Source organism: Prionailurus bengalensis, chromosome B3 (genome assembly GCF_016509475.1).
Source record: "Prionailurus bengalensis isolate Pbe53 chromosome B3, Fcat_Pben_1.1_paternal_pri, whole genome shotgun sequence".
NCBI classification, from domain to species: Eukaryota; Metazoa; Chordata; class Mammalia; order Carnivora; family Felidae; genus Prionailurus; species Prionailurus bengalensis.
The window spans coordinates 126,508,731-126,533,344 of NC_057355.1; the positions used below are offsets into that span (position 1 = coordinate 126,508,731).

Here is a 24,614-nt window from a genome sequence, read left to right on the forward strand (position 1 = left end):
AAAATAACATATTTGTATAGGTTGGAAAAATTCAAGTAAATTCTTTATGAAGACCTAAGGGAAGCGAGGGGCTGGGTGATTCCCTGACCTCCCCTCCCTCTCTTCCCTTGCACAAGCAGGATTAGTTTCAAAAGATTTCATTTAGAACAAAAAAACTAATGAATGAAATTTTTCTAAGGAAAAAAGATTACAGGCAAGGGCATGGGAGGCAAGTGGGGAAACCCAGATGTGCCGACTCTGAAACCCACAGCTGTGCTGTCAGATCTTGAAATAAATCTGCTTCCAAGAACGGAAGTTTCTGTTGTTCACATTTAAATCTTGAATCATGCAAAACATCAATGACGGCTTTATGTTCAAAGTTAAGAATCCTTATTTAGGATACGTGAACTTCATACCTAGCACTTACTTCTGAGACATTCTTTTCAATCCTGTCAGGCTAATTAACAGAGTTCTATTGAGAGGTAGGAAGAAGGCAAAGGGAAAATGCATTCAGCAGCAACAGAAGAAATTTATACGAATGTTCTGAAGTCAAGTAACTGGCCACATTCCACTCACATTATATGAGAAAAAAGTATGTGGGGTTTTAAGAGTTTAATACACAATTCAGCATTAACACTAGATCATGTTTAAAAAATTAATCCAGACACCCCCCCCCCCCCCAAAATATGTGGACACTAGGAAGATCAAGAGTTTTGCTCAAAATGTAATACTAACAGTAAGTTATAAGGTTGGTAGAATTTTCAGGATTCAATCATAAGGTTAACCCAATGACTTTCCAAGTAGTGGCAGAAATGACGCAGGAAGAAAAATAGGAAACCCGTAACACCACAGCACCTCCTTTTGAATGGACAGATTCTAAGCCTCTTTGTTACTTGCCTAAAAATATCCAAAAAGTAAAAAAAATCATGTGTTTTTGAGTTTCTACTAAAGAAGTTGCTTCTAATTATTTACTTGCATATATTCATGTATATGCTGTTACATAGTATCGGCAAATGTCAGGGCTAGTATAACCAATGAAAATTAGTATAGTATCATAAAGGAAGTTAAAGGAGCGAGGCTGTTTTCACCCAGTTGCAGACCAAGGACCCATTTTAACGACTTGTGAGAGAGACGAAGCACTAAATAAGCATCACCCCCAAGTTGCATGGTCAAACCCCTGATGTTACAGCTCTGACGTCCAACATCCCCACGTTAATTATAGCCAAGGTCAGTCAAGGTCATGTGGGGTGGCTGATTGCATTCCCAGAAGCAAAATTTGAGATCCAATTTCTCACTTGCCACAATTTGCATCATCCAGACATTTTATCCAAGGATCCGATGCCCCTAAACTGGTACATTTTGGCTCAATTTACTGTTTGAGTTGGCTGCTACAAAATTAGGGCCAGATTTGCATAGTTCATTTCTAACATGCATTTTGGGTACCAAGTGACTCCTCTTTACTTCCTCTTTACTCAGATCACCTTAATCTATGTAAATTTTATCATTGTGTGAGGCTCTGTAAGCTCTCAAAAACTTTCTGGGACAGGGCAATGCATAAAATACACTTTAGATACATTTTACTATGTATCACAGGCTGGTTCAGGTCAAAGATCTCAGAGATTTAAAAAGTGGTAATGGAGGGGGCACCTGTGTCAGTAGAGCATGTGACTCTTGATCTCAGGGTAGTGAGTTCAAGCCCCATGATGGGAGTAGAGGTTACTTAAAAAGTGGTAATAGGGCAAAATAGGTAAAACTTCCAGTTATAAATAAGTCATGAGGATGTAACCTCCAGCATAGGGGACATAGCCAATAACACTGTAATAATTTCATATAATGCCAGATGGTAACTAGACGTATGGTGGCGATTTTATAATGTTAAAAAAAAAAAAAAAGTAACATTTCTTAACATATTCATATTGTCCCTAGGGCAAAATTCAGCTTTTAAAAATCTGAATTTAGGGAGTTAAAAGTAAATGAAAGATGGATTCAAACTACTCCAAATCAATGTTCCCAGAAGCTTCTAAAATTCCAGAAAGGGCCATTAAAAACTGAATCATTCAGGTTAAAAAAACCCAAAAAACAAAGAGTCTGACTGGAAAGGTGGTCATGGCACATTACAGCATACAGGATAACCAGAGGTGGAGTCTTTATTTCACAAGTTTCAAGATACAGTACAAAACGAATCTGTACATCTCTCTATTAACAGGATTTGTTTACACAATTATATTACACTTCACCAGCCTTTATACCGTATTTAATTAAATACAAAATAAATTTACAAAAAAGTCTACCATGGTGTTCCTTCCAATGCCAGCTTATGGTCTTTTTAAGCTTCTCCTAAGTATTGACAGTGGTTATACCTTGATCGAATCGACACTATGATTTTTTTTTTTAAATCAAAGAGACTAGTGTCAGCGTGTTTGTCATTGCAAACAGGAAAAACAGTGCGTGTAAAGAGGACTGCCTGCACGTAGCCAAGACATCCTTCCCATGCACACAAAATCAGAGTTTTGCTGGTGCAAACAGTCATTTTAAAACACAAATCATTTTTACTTGGGGTATTTTAGGTTTTCTTGAACTACCTAGTGGCAGGAGAAATTTAGCTGCTTTTCAATGACTGCCACACATTTAAAAATCAGGTAGTGCCTCAGACAGTGTGGTGTTCAAAAATTTTCCATTTTCATTTATAGTGGAGGACAATGACTGAGGAAAAAGATTTTCATGAAAATCGTTTTCTTTTGCTTTATTTCTTGCATTCTCCTAGTCATAATGTGGTGCAACACGTATTAAACTCACTTCCAGAACAAATACTGGCTGTCCTCGGGGCAAAAGTAGCCCATTCTGCTCTTCTTGGCAGGTGAAGGGGCTGTTTATCTGACACTGTTTTGAAATGTGCATGTGAAATGTTAGTCCAAACCTCTGTGAGGGAAGTTTTTTTGCAGACGGGGCTAGACAGTAATACACATGCTACACACATGAAGAGCTGTGGTCTCCATTTACAGGCTTGCATGCATACTTCCAAAACACCGGTTTGAAGAACAAATATGAGCAGCAAAGAAAAGAGGGAAAAACGAAGCAAGAAAAAAAAAACCCTATACAAAATACTTAAGTTTCCCGGAGGCAACAGCAGCTCCTTAAATAAAGCATCAGATCATGGTCAGATCATGGTAGAGTTTCTACAACTTTCCAATGGTACAGAGACAGAACAGCTTAGCAGTAAAACTTTCACAAATTAACCTTATATGCACAAGGGTAACAAATCCTCAAGAGTATCAAGATAAACGATTCCCAAGTTAATCTCATTTCAGTGCTAAATAATGAATTTTGAAAAAAAAAAAGGGGGGGGTTACTTTTTCTGTGACACTGAATATTAACCAAAAATAAGATAAGCCTTACTCAGAGAACAGAAACAAAAAAATTCAACCACAGAAAGAAACAAAACAAAACAACCCCAAACACCAATGCTACCTCTGTGACATAAAAAAGAAGAAGAATGGTCTCAAAACTCTGGAACAGTTGGCTAACCACAAAGCACACGCACAGGAGAATATAAGCTAAGTGGAGTACTACTGTCGTCACCTTTGATGGCAGGAAGACAGGCTATTAAAGGGGTCAGGAGACAGGCTACCATGGAGAAATGAAGCTGTGCTCAATCTGCTAACTCTAAGTTCTAACATTAAAACTCCTGAATTCTGGAGTTAGTTTAATGTCACTGACATTAACTAGCTTTAGTTACTGTCATTTTATTCAAATGGATGCCATTTGATTAGGTAAGTATTGAGCATTATTTTAGGAGAAACACCAAACCCAGTTCCTACTTGCCTAGGTATTATGTCCCGTGAACAGAAAAGAAAAAGGGAGCAGAGTATTTTGAGACAGTCGTAAGGACTGAAGTCACAAAGCCATCTAGGAACTAAGTTATTTTAAATAGACCGTTCAAATTTCCAGTAGCAAATGACTCAAGGGTTTGGCAGGACGGGGGGAAAAGGCCAAGAAAAGGGTTAGAATATTAGTAATAAAAAGGAAATGGCAAGTAGTTGTAAACTAACAGGAAGTTTGTTATTGCATGAAGAACAAGACTGCGCTTTCCCATCTGGCTTTATTTAGGTAGTGCACACTGTTTTATGAAATGTCTTCTCAGAGTGCTAATGGAGGGAAGTAAAGCTAGAGATAAAAATGCTGCTAAAGGAGAAATCAGGTGGGTGGTAGAGGAAACAAATGGTTGTTTACTCATCTTAGAGGGGTTTTTAAGCATTTAAATAAATTACAACAGTTCTTTCAAAAAGAAATGTGGCTGCTACCGTGAATTACAGTTTTGAAGGGTGAGAAGACGCAGTGGTGAAGACACCAACATATTGTACCAACTGCACTCAGATCTCTCTCTCTCTGTGTAAGAGATCAAAGAAGTCTTAATATTTAAGAGCTGCCCAAAGCAAGGGGATGTTTTTGAGGGTGGCATTTTCTACCTTTCAGATATGCATTTATACATATGGTTCCCTCTGTGGCCACCTCTTCAAATCTGGAAGCAACTATGTGGGTGTAAAATTTGCTTACCAGGTTTCTCAGAATACTCTAAACACACACGAAAAGCATACAACTTCACATTTAAAGCCTTCGTGTTCATTACAGACTACTTAAATCTAGTTCTAAATACAATCCCAACTTCAAAACCCAAAGTCTTACAACTCTACAGGTAATAAACTCTTCAAGTTTTCTGGCAGATGAGGGACTACGGAAAGAGTATAAAGGTTAATATAAACAGACTGAGGTCAGTAGGCATAGAAAGCCTGCTCAGATACTAATGTAGTCTCAGACTAGACATAGGCTGGTGAATACCACCATCTGATAGTAAAAAGAAATACAAATTCGGTTTAAATTTCTTCATTTGTATGGTATGTGAAATCCTCGGTTTTCTTTGTTGTTGTGTTTCACGCTATTTAACCAGACTCTGAAGTATAATGGCCTTGATTTTCCTAACGTCAACAGCGGGAGGGTGGTGAATAGGACAGCTAACAAAGTGGTTGACTTTCTACTGTAATATAAAACTGCAGAAGTAAAAATCTACCTGAACAGTATAAACAGGCTTTGGCTTTCCTCAACCACTGAGTTTAATACATCTTAGATTCTCAGAGTTTTAGCTTTATAATGGTAGTCACTGTATGCCACATCTTGGCAATAATATTTCAAATTTAAAGAATTCAGGAGGGTGCAAACTGTTCTTTTGCAATAAAAAAATGCAAAGTAAAATAAACCCTGGGAACAAATGCTTCATCTTTCGGGAAAGTGTGTCTATCATTTTGGTACCCCACCCAGAGTTCTTTAGCATTGTTCTAATTTCTCCCACTTAGTCCATCCTCTGGCTTCCGGATCAAGGCTCTGTATACTCAAAACAAACAAGCAAATTACATTGAGTAGGTGGGGCAAATTCACATGTTAGCTCAAGGAGTCAGTTCACAATGTTTCATCTATTCCATTCCAGAGAAGTGAAGTTCACGTAAAACTCTTTAACAGGACTTTCAGTCTTTGAAGGACACAAGTACGGTATCAAGTGTGACAATCATCAGTAAGAAGAAACCTCCCAGCCTTCCCTTTTAAAATAATATGTTGAATACGTATACTTGCACGTGGATTGGTAAAAGTTTCTCAGTTATTGCAGTTCTGAAACACTTTGAAGACTTTTTTTTTTTTTTTACTTAAAAGGCAAGTTCTATTTTCAGACTTTCAAACATGTTAAGGTTAAACTTGCAACTAACTGGTTTTTCCTTTTTACAGTGATCAGTTTTTAGTGTTGATGCACAAGACCTTAAAGGTGGTTGATACAAGAACTTATGCACATTGAGAGAATGACCAAAAGGACCCAAGAAAGACAGCTGGGTACAGCAGACATTGCGTCTCACATGTTTCCAGGAAAAAAAAAATGGGGGGGTGGGAGGGGGAAAGCCACTGAGAGTTGTTACTCCATACGGCACTGAAACAAACATTCAACTCAGTTTAGGTAAGAGTTACTTATCCCTGAAAATAAAGGCATCAGATTCTAAGCAGCTTTAGGAATTCAATGTTTCCTTGTGCCTCTTCCAGGAGGTGACCACTGATCCGAAGTCCTAAATCAAATGTAAGTGTTCTCAGCAAACAATTTCCTTGGTTGTCACTGATCAAGGCTGGACACGGTGGCTGTTACTGTGGTGGCTGCTGCTCTGGTGGCCCCTCCTGCTGCGGTGGCACTGGCCGTGGCCCTGGGGGCCTGGGTAGAGGCATGTCCTGGTGCTGCCTCTGCCGGTAAGCTATAACTGTTCCCAACAGCAAAGCGATGATGGTCATGAGGTAAAGGTCCCACTCAGGCCCCAAAAGCTGGTCCATGTCAAGCTGGGTGAACAGATCTCGAATCTTAATGAGAATAATATAAAAATCATTACGATCACTGAAATGTCAGAGAAGGAAGCAGGAAAAAGTTGTATCACAAATCAGAGACGAATACAGAACTTATTAAAATAATTGGTTTTAGGAATGTTTTGCAATGGCTTAAATAAAAAGGCTTTAAGAATTCAAAAAATAATGTGTCTCAGGAACTGAGTTATTATTTCATGACAGTAGATGATACAGAATGTCTAGCCGGGTTCCTTTCCTTTCCATCGGTAATCGAATACATGCATTTCCAACCACTTTTCACAGAAAAGATTTGCAAGGAATACTGGGGACAATGGAAGGCCACGGGGAGGCAATCAGTCTCTCAGCACTTGTCACCTATCTGTAGTGATGGCAGCCCTGTTCTCATGACAGCAGGGTTATTTCACTTCCTCCCTCATCTAGCTGGAGATGGCAGGAATTCAAGCGTTTAATAGCTGAATGACTAATGCTTTTCAACTAGGATTTCACTAAATATTTAACACTTTTGAACTTGAACTTTAAAGTTATGTTCTTAGTCCATAATACTTTGTTTAGGTGTCACTTAAGAGAAGTTACTCCTGAAATTTCCTGACTGCTACTTACCTACGAAGGAAGTAAACATGCGGTATAATCCTTTATATTTAACGAAAATTATATTTAAAAGGTCCCCATAATATAGATTTGTAGATGCAGGTGAGAAATTTTCCTCGAAAAAGATTCTAAGAAACTATTAACTGTGTTTCCTGGGGTGGGACCTGTGATAGGGGATTTTTGTCTTTTCTGCACTGGCTTTCTCACCATCAATACTTGGTAACTCTTTTCTTTTGGTTGGAATATCTAGGTGGTAGGCTTATGGAGCATTTATTGTCTTCTTTATACTTCTGTATTAAAAAAACAACAAAGATAGGACACACTTAGTATGGTATAAGGCGTGACTAAATCCTAGTCTGTAACTAACAGTTCTTAGTCTTACAGACTGTGAGAGACAAGGGTCTGAAATAGCCACGAGAGAAAAACAGCAGGCTGCCACACTGTTAGCTTTTCAGTGAAAGGAACAAAGACTGTTTCCACTTAGTGGAGGGTACGGCACGTCTGGCTCAGGCCACCAAGCAGTTCTAAAGGTGCCATTACAAGTGTGTAAGCAACCAGGAGGACGGAGTCCAACACCTCCAGTCCTTCGGAGCCCTATGCGGGGAGGACCTCAGTACACGAGACAGGGCTGCGAAAAGGAACATCACCCTTTCCACCTGTATCACACAGGAGGAAAAGCCCTTTCTGGAATCTAATGTGAAACGGTGTATCAACCTGTTCTGAAAGATGTTAATGAAAGACTGAAACATCATCCTGTTCTGGTCTGGAGTAAATTCAAGTTTTGTAGCCCTTGTTTCTGCACACATTTCAGGACTTTCGGAGTTAAATCCTGTTCCAGTTAATCCATTATAAGGAAGTACAGTTAACAAAATGTAAAACTAGAGAACCCAAGAGCACCTACACAGAAATACTGGTAAATAAGGTCAGCAGTTTTGAAAGGAATGGGGAACCCACCTCTCGTCTAGGTTCCACCATGAGCTTATTTAAAGTAGTTCAAGGTATTTTTAGAGAACAAAGTTCGAGACGTGTTTTTAACATGTTTCTTGCTAATAGCACAATCTGAAGTACAACAGCCTGGGCAAGTTCTCAGGTTCTCCTTCTCCCTTTTGAAGGGTCTGGTCTGAGTCACTGCCAGGCAGTCACCTGATTTAATGTTTACTGAATTTAGTTAACCACTCCTTCAAATCGCCAAGGGTTGGTCTCGGTTTTCTCTGAGCCAGAAAACACCTGCATCAGTGGAAACTGCTTTAGCACCTGGAGCTACTGTCAAATCGTTCCTGAAAACATGCTGCTCTGTGGCTATGTTCACCCCACAGCTGATGCGATCTCCTGGTCCTTCATCTGGGGCAGAAGGGAAAGCACCAGACCCCTGAAGGACACTCCTCCCTTCTCCCTGAACTTTTCCAATAAAAACTTCTGGACTGAGCAGCTTATATCACTTATATTTTAATTAAAAGAGGCACAGAACACTTACGTTTGTCTCCCGGATATACTGCAAGAAATACACCACAGCCAGTTTGCATAGTGCTAGGAAGACTGGTACCTGTGCGTCTGGGCTGGCTTCGGCCGCCATGTCATAAAAACGTTTTGCAAGGTGAATATCCTACAATACAGGAAATAAACCAAAATTCATCTCTTGGTACAATAAGTCAAATAATATTATTTAGTTTATATAGTCATATTATATCAGTTTGTGCATTCAGAGCATTGACTTTACCTTTCAAGTTTTCATTTTAAAATTTCCCTTATCCTAAAAGGATAAATCCCACCTTTAATTGGGTAATATTTCTTTAATCATCTAATGGCTTAATTTTGAAAAATCTAACTGAACAATGTTAAGGTTTAACTCCTGCTCCTCCTGTCTGACATCCTACTTCCTGTGTATGCATAACACTGTCACTCTGAAGACTCCCGGGGGCAACCTAGAAGTCTCAAGTTCTGGGTCAAGTTAAGTAAGTTTCTTAAAACTTCAGTCAGTGTAAGCAATTCAGGTTTCAGTTTGGAGCAGTGATCCTCAAACTGGTAATATGCTCAAGATGTTTCAAATGGTACTTGCATGGATAGTGTTAAGGGACCTGCATGCTGGGTTTCCTGCCTTAGACATATTTCCGTAAGGGGTGAAACGAGTCATTATGAATCCGGGCCCAGACCGAGTGCTCTGCATTCAGATAAATGTTGAATGGCATGGGGAGACACAGTGAAATTTTCATTTAACAACGTCCCTTTCTCCATGCCCTGACTACTGTCAAAGGATACCAAACTCCAAGGCAAGAATTCCATGAGATATGGGAAAGAAAGGCTAAACATTACCACATAGTTCAATGTAAGCAGTTACTGTCAGCTCTTCCCTATACTGTCCCTAGGGGGTGTCGTTAGTGAAGAAGGGCACCTTCCAACCAACAACAGTACTGGTAGAGTCAGTGTCTTTGGTTCAAAAAAAAAAAAAAAAAAGGTAACAAGTTTTTTTTTCTGGACTGCCACATTCTTCAAGATCATGGATCAAACTTTATGTGACAACATAGACTTTTGTGTGGATGATTCAAAGGGGTAACTAAATTTTATCAATCACATCCTGAATTATTTACTCTGTGTAACACCAATCCTCATTTAATCCTTAATATTTTTCTAGCTGTACTACATGCTGGATTGATAGTTTTTAGTAGTATATAAGTTTCCTTCTTTTAAAATTGGGAAAAAATAAGAAAAGATGATCATGGATAATCATGGAATGAAACTAATGGAGTCATTTTTTTTTTTACACATGATTAATTATTCCTAAAAGCTGCATCCCTGAGTTCTGTCCTCCCCATTCTTATCAAGGGAATACTATGCTCTTTATCATCGTCTTTATTGACAAGAATTTATATAAGCTACATATAACATTATATTGCAAATTACGAGAATGCACACTAATTAATTTTCTTGGTTTCTAATCTATTATAAAAGCAGACTGTCAGAGTTCTATCACTTTAATTTTGATTGCTTTCAGTAAATTATTATAAAGTGTATCCCAAAACAACCACAACTATGTGTAATCTTTATTAGTCATCAAACACACATTAATTTTATTTGAATTAAAAAAAATGAAGTCAGTCTTGCTGATGGAGGCAAAGTCTGACCTAGCTGAGTGGTCTGCCAATTAAGAGAGGCTCTGGTAGCTTGGTCAACATGGCAGAGATCTTCCACAAACTGAATGTACTCCATCTGCAGTTCCAGAGTCTTGATAAAACTATATTCAAGTATCTAATAGTAACATAAATGTAAAATATGAAAAATTTCATATTGGGATTAAAATACATATTCAAATGTGGTAAAATAAAAGGCACTTTGACAAAAAATGGTGCATTAGCAAAATGAAAATGAGTAACTTGCCCTTAAGCACATTAGGTCAACAAAGTGTCTCTAAGTGATGAAGAGGAATATAATTAGTTATCTGAGAAACCTAGGTAAAGCCTTTCAGCATTCTCCACAGAAACTAGAAAATGAATGACTCCAGTGACAAGGGAATAAATAAATGTATCCTTTCCAAGTCTCCAGTTTCCAACAAGATTGAAGAGGGACCTAACCAAAGTGTCAGTGACAGATCACTCTGATTTTTGGCATATGTTATAGACTAAATGTGTCCCATCCTCCTGCTAAATTTCTATGTGGAAACTCTATTCTCCCTCATGTGATGGCTGGGATTAGGAAGTGAGGTCTTTGAGAGGTTATTAGGATTAGATGAGGTTAAAGGGGTAGAGCTTTCATGAATGAGATGAGCATCCTTAAAGAATCCCTAAGTACTTGCTGCTTCTCTCCTGCTCGTTGCTCAGATGAGGACAAAAGCCAGAGGACAGTGTCTCTGACCAGGAAACAGGGCCTCCTCGCCAGACACCAAACCTGCTGCCACCCTGAACTTCAACTTCTCAGCCTCCAGAAGTGTGAGAAATTCTATTATTTAAGCCACCCTATGGTATTCTGTGTAGCAGCCTGAAGGAAAACAGCAAGCAACTCGAAAGCAGTTTAAAGAACTAAGTGACCTTGCTATAACAAAATTCTCCCCAATTCCCATATACTTGTTTATGTGAACAAGGTTCCAGCCATACATTTATAAAATAAGGGGTGCCTGGATGGCTCAGTTGATTAAGTGTCCAACTCTTGAGATCGAGCCCTGTGTTGGGCTTTGTGCTGATGGCATGGAGCCTGCTTGGGGTTCTCTCTCTCTGCCCCTACCCCATTCACACTCTCTCACACTCTCAAAATAAACTTTAAAAAAAAAAAAAGGAAATTAATGCTAAATTTACTCAATGATACTTAAACTAATTTTTAAAAGATGCTCCATTCAACTCATTAAAAAATGCATTTTTAATAATTATCACAGAAAGTAAAATTTTAGTGAAATTCATAGTATTATGTTGATTTGTTCAATATTGTATTGATAATTAACCAACTATGGCTAGTATCTTATGAATTTTTCTTAACACTTAGAGCCTATAATCATAGGAAATCAAATTCAAAATTTGAATTTACATACTTTGTTTCAGGTAAGTATGATTGATCAGTAAAATATCTAAGCATTAAAAACATTACATTTACATGCAAATCTATGAAAACAATGACTTGAAAATATAAATTCAGGAAGAAAAGGAAAAGACACAATTTTCATTTAATAAATTTGCTGTGTTTTTTAAAAAAATTAATGATGAGGGTATCAACATTTTGATATTTGGAGTAACTTAGTCATTTTATTTAAAAAAAAAAGGGTTGATGCTTAAAATAGGTAGAACTCAGACCTGAAGCTTATGATGAAAAATTTTAAATGTCAAATTAAATACGTGCAGGAGAGGGGTGCCTGGGTGGCTCAGTTGGTTGAGTGTCCTACTCTTGATTTTGGTTCAGATCATGATCCCAGGGTCATGGGATCGAGCCCTGTGTTGGTCTCCACACTCAGTGTGGAGCCTGCTTGGGATTCCCTCTCTCTCCCTCTGCCCCTCTACCCCTGTTTGAGCTCACCCTAATTTAAAAACAAAAAAATAAATAAAATAAATAAAAATGTGCAAGACAAAACACAGTTGTTCAAAATTCTCTTAAGGGCATATAGGCAAAAAGTTAAGACCATGGCTCTAAAGAATGTTAGACTCCATTAGGAAGGTATAAGAGTCAGAAATACGTTTGTCAGTAGCAAACATCTTACTTCATTTCAAAATACTTTACAAAGAACAGAATTTGGCTGAAGATGGACAGATAGTTTCTCAAACAAGGAGTTGCTGATCGAAGCAGCACCATATTTCCATTTCCACGACTCTGCTTTTGGCTTATCGTACATAAAGCAGTGTGCATGTGACAGCAACATGCGTATGTCTGACGACGGGAGAGGTGCAAGGGTGGGCTTCTGAAATATTACAAAACTGCCTCATAACTTAGTACCTAAAATCGGAGCACATTCCAAAAGAAAGCCTATTTTCTAGAAATAAATGCAGACGTTTCCCCCAAATCACAATTACATCATTCTAACATTTGTTTTGAAGCCAGCCTCACCTGTTTAATGCCCAGTCCTTTCTCGTGCATATACCCCAGATTAAACATGGCTTGTGCGCTGTGTTGCTGCTCGGATGCCAGACGATAATGAATGAACGCAGTCTCGTAGTCTACGTCAGTGCCAAATCCATAGAAATGATAGTCTCCAAGCTTAATTCTAGCCACTGTATAGCCTTAAACAAAAATTAAATGCAAAACTGCCAGTAAATAAAGTGCGTTTAAAACGGACCAAATTGTTTCTCCTCCTGTTAACATGCTTACATAAAACACAATTTTAATTGGTAGTATGTAAACTTCATAACAAATCCTTCAGCCAAGCTATAAATTCAATAAAGATTGAAACTAGAGGTATTGCTCTTCTGAAGCAGGTTCCGCAACAGGGAGAGGTATAACAAGGTGGGTGGTACTCCCCATGTCACAACAGTACTCTTCAAATGAGCATGTTCTAGTCTACCATGCCATTTATACTTTCTTTTCCTTTTTTTTTTTTTAATTTAAATTCTAGTTAGTTAACATACAGTACAATGTTGGTTTCAGGAGTAGAATTCAGTGATTCATCATATACAACACCCAGTGCTCATCATAACAAGTGCCCTCCTTAATGCCCATCACCCATCTAGCCCATCTCCCACCTACCTGCCTCCATCAACCCTCAGTTTGTTCTCTATCGCCAAGAGTCTCTTGTGGCTTGTTTCCTTCTTTTCTCTTTGTCCCCCTCTTCCCATAAATTCATCTGTTTTATTTCTTAAATTCCACATACGAGTGAAATCATATGGTATTTATCTTTCTCTGGTTGGCTTATTTTGCTTAGCTTAATACATTCTAGCTCCATCTATGTCACTGCAAATGGCCAGATTTCATTCTTTTTGATGGCTGAGTAATATTCTGCCATTTACATTTTAAAGTAGTTCAACTGGACCATTGTTTAGGTTTGAAGAAGGGATAGCCAGGCACTGTTGAGAGGAGTACGTGTGAGAATAAAATAGTCAAACAAAAAAAGATGGGGAAAGGTTAAAATCTTTTTGGGTTTTAGACTAATATTTTATTATATATTCCATGTGATTCTCATTTTATGCAATATAACCGGCTTCAAACAAAAAATCAGAGTAAACCATAATGTGATATAAATGACCAATCACAATTCAATAATTTAGAAACCCTGTGACTAGAACTTCCGTTTTAAGAATAGATAAATCACGATGCAACTTAAGCAACAGTTAGTATGTTGATGAATGACATTATTTAGTTTTTACGGGAGATTCAAAAACAAAACAGAAACAGTACAGAAAGATCCCTGGGTGAAACTCTTGCCCTAGAATGAGTGGGCTACTCACCTTGGGAGGCAGCCCTGTTCCAGTGCAGCAAAGCTCTGGGGTAAGTTTCATTCTCACCTACAATGGTTGCTTCTCCTACAGGGAAGATGAAATAAATACAACTTAGGCATTTAAGGAAAGGCACTAGACTTTTAGGCTTCATTTACAAGCTAGGGTGGATATGTGGAGCATAACTGGGATATAACAAGTATTAAATGACCAAAGTATTGTATTGAAATTAAACAAGTATTAGAAGGAAATACCGAGTTCAAAAGAATCACTGTAAGCAGGACAACACTACTTTCTGCAACGTGTTTTATCCACAGAACTAATCGGACAGTAACCATGGAGCCACTTCTGGGGATCTACAGACCACTGGAAAAATGAGGTTCTTCTATCTGCTGTATTTTGAAAAATGTGTTTACTGAAAGCAGTTAATTTTGTGAAGAATGGCAAATTGATTTCTACATCAACGCTAATTGCAAAACTAACTTTGATGGCTTAGGGAGCTGAGGTAAAGTACTCCAGCACGTGCATTGTTAAGGTCTACTTACAACAATAAAGAAGTTTCTTTGTGGCTTTTCTCTTTAAAACAAAAACGAGCTACCTGATGTGAGCCTTCACAGTCTAAACCCAAGGCAGAATGAAAGTGAACCTTACTCTGATCGAGAATGAAGGCTGCGTTGCTCTGTGCCACTTCATAGCCTTGTTCAGCCAGCAGGAGGTACTGGATCACCGCGGCGTTGTAGTCGCCATCTTTATAGCTGTTATAGGCAGTCATTAGCCTTTCCGACCACCGGCCTCGTTCACACACATTCTTAAACAACTGTGAGAACAGGAAAAAAAAAAAAAAAACCAACCCAGTAACAAAACAAGTAACATATGCCAGAATATCATTTTTGCACTTTGGCTACAACTGATTATTAAGCTACCTCTTTGAATCTCTGGCAACTTTATTAAATATATATAAAAGTCTGGGATATTTACTTGAAGCTTTCAGTTAGTCTTTAGAGCAGGTTTATAAAAATAATAGTAAACAATTATATACCATTACCCCCACCAGGCACTGTTCTTGTGCTTTATGTACAGTACGTACAGAAACTCCCTTACAGCTCCCACGAGGTTCATGGGGGACACTCTATGAAATAAGTCTTATTAATAGGCCCATTTTACAACCGAGGGAACTGAAACACAGAGAGGTTTAGAAACTGTGCTAAGCATTTAGCAAATGCCACTCTGCAGTGCCAGTTATTAGAGAGCTAAAGAGGAAAAGTTCCATTTAGAAGACATCAGCATTGCCTTTTGCAACATTCATTCGACACAGACCTCGTGGTGCTCAGATACTGTCTAGGAGGTGCTAGAGAGACTGCAGACAACACCCACTGTCCTTACAAACGTACAAATGAAACAAATGAAACAAATAAGCATGAGGGTGACACACAGGCCCTCAGTGTCTTCCCTCAGTGTATCCAAGCTCTTAGGTCGAATCTCTTTCTACTGTAGAAGAAATCATGCAAAGAAAACGAGAATTAAAACGACAGACTTTCCTCCTGGGAAAATGAAGTTCCTGTGTACGAGCTGGTAGAACAGCCCTTACCTCCACTGCCGTGTGACATGATCGCATCACACCTGTGCCGCTGGCATGCATCTGTGCTAGGTTATAGAAAGCCAAGATGTGGCCTCCCTGAGAAGCTAAGTTAAAATACTTCAAGGCCTGTTTATAATCCCTCTTGACGCCAATGCCATCTGTAAGGAAAATCACATGAAAGGTCAGAAATAGTTTTAAATAAGATTTAACTGAAGCATGAGAGCAGCCTTATATAATGAGTAAAATCAAATGAAACTCAGAATTCTTACTCAGGAAAGATGGGAACCTTAACAATACAGATTTGTATATTAATACAGATGAACCTAATTTACCATGAAAAACAAGATGCACAAATTACTGAAATGGGAGAACATTAATCAGCCCGAATGCGACAGCTCTCGTTTCCACATCAAAGTGGTATCTGATGGAAAATAGGCAATTTCGATGTTGGTGGATGAAGCATTTAATTCCAGTATTACTTACTGTAGTACATAGAGCCAAGCTGCAGCTGCCCGTCCACCCAGCCTTGTTCAGCAGCTTTCTGGAAATACTTTAGTGCCAGATCATAATTCTGTAGGAAAAGAGGTCACATGATCACATGATAAGAAAGCTCAAAAGGCTGATATACTTAGAAGTTAGGAGATTCATTTATTAAAAAGAGTCAACAAAACACATACAGGATATTCTCAAAGAGCCACTAAAAAGACTACCTTCTAAGTTTTCATAACATACAGAGGGTAGTCTACTTTAAGTCACAGAGGGACTTAAATATTTAAGACTAAAGAAAAGCAAGTAAGAGTTTTTGTGAAACAATTTGCTGTGTTCACTCTCAGAAAGCATACACATCACCAGTGAAACACAAGATCAGGACTTAAGAAACAATCTTTCCTATTAACCAACAAATCTTTTCTAAACCTTAATTTTTCTAATTTCCTTAAATAAGGAAAATTATTCTCTTTATTCATTCTTTTCCTGTGTAACTTATCAAGCACCATATGATTATTAGATTTCAAATACCCTACGTATCCACAGAGAGAAACTAAAAGATCACTACTGAACTTTAGTGTCCTAAAATGACTAAAAAGAATCAAAATGAGACCACGCTATACTGATTTCTGTTCTAGGGAACACCTACAGATTAGAATCTTAAACCTAATGCTTAGTTTCAGGCCCAATTAAAAACATACTACTTGGAGGGTTCATAAAGTGAAGAGAAGAGGACAGCATTGAGAATCCAGGGGCAACCATGAGGAAGTAGTAGAGAAGAATAAGAAGCAATGGCTTAGGAAAAGCAAGAGAACTTGCAGAATTCCAGGGAGGAAAGGGTTCAAGCCAAAAAGTCAACAGGTGTTGACCCTTAGGAGGTTACTGGTGATCTGCATAGGGCAGTTACATGAGGCAGAAGCCTAACTCTAAGAGCTAATGAGTGAGTGGTAGCCACTAATACAGTTCATTTTTTGGAGAAACCTGGCTTTGCAGTGAAGGACCGGAGAGAAGAGAAGAGCAAAGAATAGAACAGAAAGCTTTTCTCCTAAATGGGAGGGACAAACATTTTCTTAGCCTTGAGTGAAGAAGTAGAGAGGGAGAAGCTTAAGTCTTGGAGAGTAGACAGCATAGACAGAAGAATGAGGAGCAGCTTCACACCTTTAGAAAAGGTGCCAGAGACAGAGCTATTCGAAGAAGGCAGTCATATGGCAGGTGCGGGGTGAAGGGTGGTAAGCAGCCAAAGTCAGAGAATAGGAAAAGGTTCAGCTCTGGTTATAAAGAAAGGATTTCACCCAGGCTGGAAGCTAGTTATATTTCTCCAACTCACCAGCTGACTGCTTGTTTAAGTCAGAATGTTACACTGAAAACTTACAACTTGAACTCCTCTCCCGTAGAGGTAAGCCATTCCGAGTCCACTCTGACCGACTGGGTTGCCCTGCAAACCGAGAAAAAAGAGTGAATGGATTCATTAAGAAACTAGGCAAGAATAAATGACTGCAAAAGAAATAATTTACAAACATATTCAAAAAATGTCACTGCATTTTTCAATTCAAAATTCTCCTTCCCATCAGGCTAAATGTAATGCTGACTTTTAGAGATTTGGGGGTCAATAATCTGAGGAAAAAGAGCAAATAGTAAATTTATCTAGAATTAAATTTTGGTGACTTATGACCATCTGTTCCATGAGTTATGATAGAAAACATGACTAATGTGTTTCTTTTTTATTAACTAAAAGTAGGTCACTTTTTTAAACACTTTTTTTAATAGGTAGTATTTTATTTTGTTTTTTTAAATGTTTATTAATTTTTGAGAGACAGAGCGCAAGTGGGGGAGGGGCAGAGAGAGAGGGAGACACAGAATCCGAAGCAGGCTCCAGGCTCTGATCTGTCAGCACAGAGTCTGATGCGGGGCTTGAACTCATGAACTGTGAGATCACAACCTGAGCACAAGTTGGATGCTTAACCAAATGAACCACCCAGGCATCCCAAAAAGTATATCACTTTTTTTGTAGTTTTTCATTGGCAATCACCCTCCCCAATAAAGAAGGAAGATGCTATGGTGTCAAGTCAACAACCAGGTAAAAAGCAACACTGGGATCAGGTGGCAAAGATATGCTAAAGGTTACTGGAGTCTCACAGAACAAAGATAATCACTGTTTTGAGACCTGCAAGAGAAAAATCTAAAATTCAATCTAAACTAATAGGGACAGAGGCATCTTTTAAAAAGTGTCACAGCACTCCTTTGGGAAATACTCAACTGACATTTAGAACTAAAGTAACATGTAGTTGGCAAGGAGATAAGTACACACACTGGAGGCATACGGGGTCTTAAAAATTCATATGTAGTTTTCTCTGGGCCAAAGAAAGTCTAAATTATGTATTTAAGATTATTGAAAGTACCTAGTTGTGTAAGTTTTAAGCCTCAGATTGCAATACAAATAGGGTAGATTATATGACTTTCAATTGCTTACTAAAATCAGTATTTCCTTAATCAGGAAACTTCTCAATGAAATTGAAACAGAGGCTTAATATTCAATACTTTGGTCTTCTCTATCCACGCCCCCCCCCCCCCCAACCAATAAAATGCCTTTTATTGGGAAGGTTTTTTTCTAGCCAATCCATTCAAACAAATCACAGGTGCTTTAAATAATTTGAGGCATGAGTTGGTTATGACTAATCCTTCAGTATAATAAACTTACTAAAATAATAATATGGCACACATTTCAATATGTTAAGTCATGAGATCTTACCATGTCAGCAGCTTTCTTAAAGTAGTGAAGAGCTGTCTCGTTACTCTGTGGGACAATATCACTTCCTTCTGAATACATCTACAAAACAAAGCCTAATTTTATTACGAGCTATAACCGTCTCTCCTATAATGTATTTCTAGCTCATCTCATTCTGGTGTTTGTGAGAGATCATGAAATCTTTCAACAAAGTTTAAAATTCCCCACAGGATATTTTAGAATTAAAAGCAAAGCATTAAAAGTAAACATTTTAGCATTATTATATATTCTTTGTCATATCACATTATGACTTCTCTATAAATATGAATACATTAAAATCAGCTCACGGATCAATCTCAAGAGGGGAAATCTTTAACTCAAGGTGAATCTTTTCTCTCACTCTATCCCAAGGCAGTCAAGTGGTTGATAAATTGCTTGGGATCAGTGATTAAATGAGAAAAAAGGAGTGTTATTACCAATATCTGCTTCCATTTCTCTTCCACCACTATTGTCCCCAGGGTAAGATAAAGGGTAGGTCTTAAGTTCAGGAAAAGAAAGAACTAAAAGGTTTCAAACACTGAATGATCAGAGTAGTACCAGGTATGGAACATGATGAAAGGGCCAAAAGAAAGAAGAATAGAAAATTAATGCTTAAACAAAAATATATGAGGAATACCAATTTCTATGCTACAATAGATGGGATGTCTGAATGTAAAGTTCTCAGGCCCCAAATAACTTGCTGCAATTATGTGGCAAACACTGCTGAGATTTTTCTATTTGCAAGAATTTCTGTGACATATTTATTCTGAGCATCCTAACCTTAGGATTTGTTATAGATAAAAATACCCATTGGTTTATACTGTATTTGTTTTCAAAATAATGAAAAAGGAAGTTTTTCTTACTTTGCCACAAGACACAACATCCTTGCATTGGAAACTTCATTTCCACTTTATTTTTGGTAAACTGTAGATCCTAAATACAACATGTGCTTATTATGCAAACACCTCTTGCTGTTACATAATATGTTCACAGGACATACAGTACCTTTCCCAAGAAGGCCATAGCATGTGAATTGCCAGCATTGGCTGCTAAATTGAAGTAGTCAAATGCTCTCTGTGAGAAAAGAATTTATTAAGATAATTAGTTTTTATAGAATCTATCTGCCTTTGGCTTTTAACCAAAATAATTATTTCAGGAACAATTAAAAAATCTTGTAATATTGCAGTTATCTCAGTTTAAGTAAATAGCAACATGACATCTCTTGGCTGCTTAAGGTAGCCTCCCCCCGCCCCACCCGCCGAATCTCATATCCAATCCATCACTGAGTCCTGTAACTTTCACTACCAAATTCTTCTTGAATCCACCTACCATCCCCCACTACCACCATTCTAGGCTAAGCTACACTATCTTGCCCTGAACTTATGGATCACTCCCTTTCTTGATCTCCCTTGCTTTTTTTCTTGGGTCACCTAAAGCAACAGATATTTGTTGAGTTAATGCAGTTATATATTGGGAACTCAGTTTATTTCTTCTGTGGAGGTACTGAAAAAATTGATCACTGTGTGAATGTTTCACAAGTCGGCACCATACACCAAGAATATCCCAAAACTTGTATAAAAGGTATGCAGCAAACTCACCATCCAGAATTCTGTACCTGACATTTTTATTAACCTATTCATCTGGCCTAATGATATACATTTTAAAGACCTATAGACAATGAAAGCTGTCAAAATGCTGTCTGGAAAAAAAATTAAAAAAATAAATAATAATAAAGCATGGGTATCTGGTATAGTTTTAAGTGTACTCTTATCTAATTCTTTTTTTTTTTTTTTAATTTTTTTTTTTTTTCAACGTTTATTTATTTTTGGGACAGAGAGAGACAGAGCATGAACGGGGGAGGGGCAGTGAGAGAGGGAGACACAGAATCGGAAACAGGCTCCAGGCTCTGAGCCATCAGCCCAGAGCCTGACGCGGGGCTCGAACTCACGGACCGCGAGATCGTGACCTGGCTGAAGTCGGACACTTAACCGACTGCGCCACCCAGGCGCCCCTCTTATCTAATTCTTAAAGTTGATGGGATATGGGAATGAAATACCCTTAATTAGAATATTTAACTGTTATGGCAGAATAACAATTTTATTAGTCTGACAAACATTTATCAAGCACTATGTACTAGATATTGTCAGATGCTGGGAATAAAGTGGCAAAGTCCATGCTCTTTTGCAACTTAGTTCTAGCAGAGGAAACAACTTAATTATATAATTAACACATTTACAATGGGGAAGGGCCATAAATACAGATTTTCAGAAACTGTAACTGTGGTACATGACCTATTCCTGGAGTGGGGTTAGGGGTCCAGGGAGATATTTTGGGGTAAGAGACACTGGAATTGAATTCTTCAGGATAAGTAGGAATTAGTTACATAAAGAAAGGAAGTAGAATAACATTCACTCTATACAGAGAGACTAGTATTCCAGAAATCCGGGGATAGGGAGGTTCTTGATATTTTCAAAGACCTGAGAAAAGGTCCATGTGCCTGTGACTCAAAAGGCCAGGTTTTCGTCTTTAAGTGACTGGAAATCATGGAGCACTCAAGAGTTTTAAGCAAGGGAACACAGTATCAGGTGTGTGGCTTACAAATACAGGCTACTGCTTAGCAAATGCAAGCAGGAGATGATTCACACAAGTGGTAGGTATACTGATAGAAGGGAAGAGATGAGAGATTTCGGGCATAAAGCAGACAAAAGCTGGTGACTGGATATAGACCTGACTGCTATAGTTGTATATTCCTTAACTGCTCACAACCTCAACAATGACTGTTCCTCAGTTCTATGAAATATTTTCTTTTATTTCTTTAATGTTTATTTATTTTTGAGAGACAGTGATAGAGTGCAACCGGGAAGGGGCAAAGAGAGAGGGAGACACAGAATCCGAAGCAGGAGCCAGGCTCTGAGCTGCCAGGACACAGCCCGATGTGGGGCTTGAACTCATGAACTGCGAGATCATGACCTGAGCTGAAGCTGGATGCTGAACCAACTGAGCCACCCAGGCGCCCCTAAAATATTTTCTAATGGGAGTTTTAAGACATACTTCTATCACATACCTATAGAAAACCAAGACACTGTGTGTGTATTTTGGCAGTATTGAGAACTAGGTTTCAGAATTAAAAAAGCCTTTCCCACCACTATGAGGTATAATCACATTTTTAGTCTTCAGCTTTCTCAGAGGTTAGTTGGATCTTAAAAGATCGTTTGTGAAGATTATCTAAATAACACAAACTTGATATTGTCATTGACTGACAAGAAATACATCTGGGGTATCATTTCCATCTACGACATGAAGTGCAAAGTCCCGGGAATAGGAAAGTTACCTGATGATTTTGTTCTACTCCACGGCCTCCGTGCAGATGCAGTTGTCCCAGACCAACCTGAAAATTAACAAAAATGAGAAGTAAATGGTAGCATCTGGTGTGTAATTACAATTACAAAAAGGTTTCTGTTCATCATTCAAAAATTTAAAGACTTAGTCTTAACTCCTGAAGATATTACTCTACTTTAACCTACATTTTCTAAGAACTGAAAATGCCTGCTTTTAATTACAAGGCATCTTTCTGAAATAAAACATTTATTGCAGGCAAACTAAAACTGAACTTGTCACCAGGGAACCTACTCTAAAGGAAACACTAAAGGATGTGCTTTAGGAGGTAGGAAATTTATCCTGGGAAGCCTAAAGATGCAGTAAGAAATAAAGAGCAATGGAAAGTTAAATTTGTGAGTGATCTAAATTATATGGACTGTATAAAATAATATCTTGTGGAATTCAAAAATTGACAGAATTAAAACATACAGAGTACTCTAAAGTTTGCACTGTCCAAGAAATGGTAAAAAGTGCTCATTCATACTAAACTTTGATAAAAGAGTAGCAAAACAAAGTCCAACTATCACATTAGTAGAAGGGAGGAGAAGCAACAGAAAAAACACTCAAACCAAAAGAAGGTAAGAGAGGAGAGATAAAGCAGCATGGAAAAGCATAAGGAAAGAAGGCAAGCAAGATAGAAAATTTAAACTTGAATATATCACAAACTACTTTCAACTAAAAGACTGTCAGAATGGATAAAGATATAAAAGTAGTCTTCTGATGCTTCCAAGAGACGTATCTTAAGCACAAGAAGTTCAATACAAAAGAATACAGAAGATACTCCATGTAAATACTAACCAAAAGAAAGTGGCATAGCTAGAAGCAGGCAGAGTACAAAAGCAAAAAATATTTCTTGACATAAAAAGAGAACATTTCATGATGTGCAAACTAGTTTAACAAAAAGATAACAATATTAAGTCTAAGTGCACTCCACCTGGCCTAAAATACATAAATCAAAATTGACAGAACTACAAGAAGACAGAGACAAATCCACACCACAATGGGAAATTTATTTTATTTATTTATTTATTTATTTATTTATTTATTTTTTAATTTTTTTTTTTAACGTTTATTTATTTTTGAGACAGAGACAGAGCATGAACGGGGGAGGGTCAGAGAGAGGGAGACACAGAATCCGAAACAGGCTCCAGGCTCTGAGCTGTCAGCACAGAGCCTGACGCGGGGCTCGAACTCACGGACCGCGAGATCATGACCTGAGTCGAAGTCGGCTGCTTAACCCACTGAGCCACCCAGGCGCCCCTCACAATGGGAAATTTAAACAATACTGTCTCAGCACTGGACAGAAAAAGCAGACAAATTCAGTAAGGATTCACAAGATGTGAACAATAGCATTAAGAAACATGACTCAACTGACACACAAAGAACACTATACCCAAAGACTGGAAAATTCATATTCTCTTCAGCATACAATATTTGCCTAAACTGACCAAGTGATGGATCATAAATCAAGTGTCAGGACATCTGAAACAACTGAAATCATGCAGAGTATATTCTGACCATGGTGGATTAAGCTAGAACTCAACAAAAAAGTAGAAAATCCCTATTTATATGAAAACTAAGCAATTCACTTCTAAATTTACACATGGGTCACATATGAATATATGAGAGAATATTGAGAATATGACAGCTGGAGAATGTATTTTACCAGATATCAAGATCCATTAAAGCTACAGAAATTTAAGACAGTACTGGCATAAGACATGCAAGAGAATATGCACAGAGCATTATTTGCAATAGCCCAAATCTGGGGAGGAGTAAAGTGGGTAGGTAAGCTGTGGGATTTTATACAATGAAATAACCACAGGGTAATGTAAATGAATTACAGCTACATGAAAACACATGGATTGATTTCATAAACAATGCTGAGCAAAACAAGCTGATTCCAAAAAATATGTAGGATTTTTTTTTTTTCACATAAAATTCAAAACCAGGCCAAACCAATCCATAGTGTTAGAAGTCAGTTCAGTAGGGGCGCCTGGGTGGCGCAGTCGGTTAAGCGTCCGACTTCAGCCAGGTCACGATCTCGCGGTCCGTGAGTTCGAGCCCCGCGTCGGGCTCTGGGCTGATGGCTCAGAGCCTGGAGCCTGTTTCCGATTCTGTGACTCCCTCTCTCTCTGCCCCTCCCCCGTTCATGCTCTGTCTCTCTCTGTCCCAAAAATAAATAAACGTTGAAAAAAAAAAAATTAAAAAAAAAAAGAAGTCAGTTCAGTGGGTTACCCCTGGGGAAGAGGGGGCTCTGGGATGCTAGCTGTGCTACACAGGATGCTCACTTAGTGATAATTCAGGGGGCTGTATGCTTCAGATTTATGTACTTTTCTATATTAAGGTCATAATTCAAGTAGTAAAAAGAAGTAAATGATACATAATACCACATATGGATTTTTTTCACTTGAGTTTTCCACTGAATACACTGAAGTATTCTATATTCTACATAGTTTTTTAATGGTTGCATAAAATTCCATCACATGGAAGTGTCATATTTGAAATAAGTAGTTCCCTATTTTGAGGCATTTAGATGGTTTTGAATTTTAACTGGTTTCTCATATAAAAGAAAGATGTTTAATTAGACAAGATAACTATTATAATTTCCATA

At 38.0% G+C, this 24,614-nt stretch overlaps 1 protein-coding gene across 1 annotated transcript in view; it reads right to left on the bottom strand.

Annotated features, from left to right (window-relative positions):
* Positions 1-2,108: 2,108 nt before the first annotated feature.
* SEL1L (SEL1L adaptor subunit of ERAD E3 ubiquitin ligase) overlaps positions 2,109-24,614 on the bottom strand; it is a 54,103-nt gene continuing 31,597 nt past the window's right edge. Inside the window, exons 11-21 of the mRNA XM_043556781.1 lie at positions 21,954-22,010; positions 19,628-19,696; positions 18,608-18,685; positions 17,231-17,293; positions 15,856-15,943; positions 15,382-15,530; positions 14,445-14,610; positions 13,806-13,880; positions 12,472-12,644; positions 8,429-8,557; positions 2,109-6,363 (exon numbers count right to left, since the gene is read on the bottom strand). Of these exons, the coding sequence (XP_043412716.1) occupies positions 6,154-6,363; positions 8,429-8,557; positions 12,472-12,644; positions 13,806-13,880; positions 14,445-14,610; positions 15,382-15,530; positions 15,856-15,943; positions 17,231-17,293; positions 18,608-18,685; positions 19,628-19,696; positions 21,954-22,010 (1,257 nt within the window). The 3' untranslated portion in view covers positions 2,109-6,153. The remainder of the gene's footprint in view (positions 6,364-8,428; positions 8,558-12,471; positions 12,645-13,805; positions 13,881-14,444; positions 14,611-15,381; positions 15,531-15,855; positions 15,944-17,230; positions 17,294-18,607; positions 18,686-19,627; positions 19,697-21,953; positions 22,011-24,614) is intronic.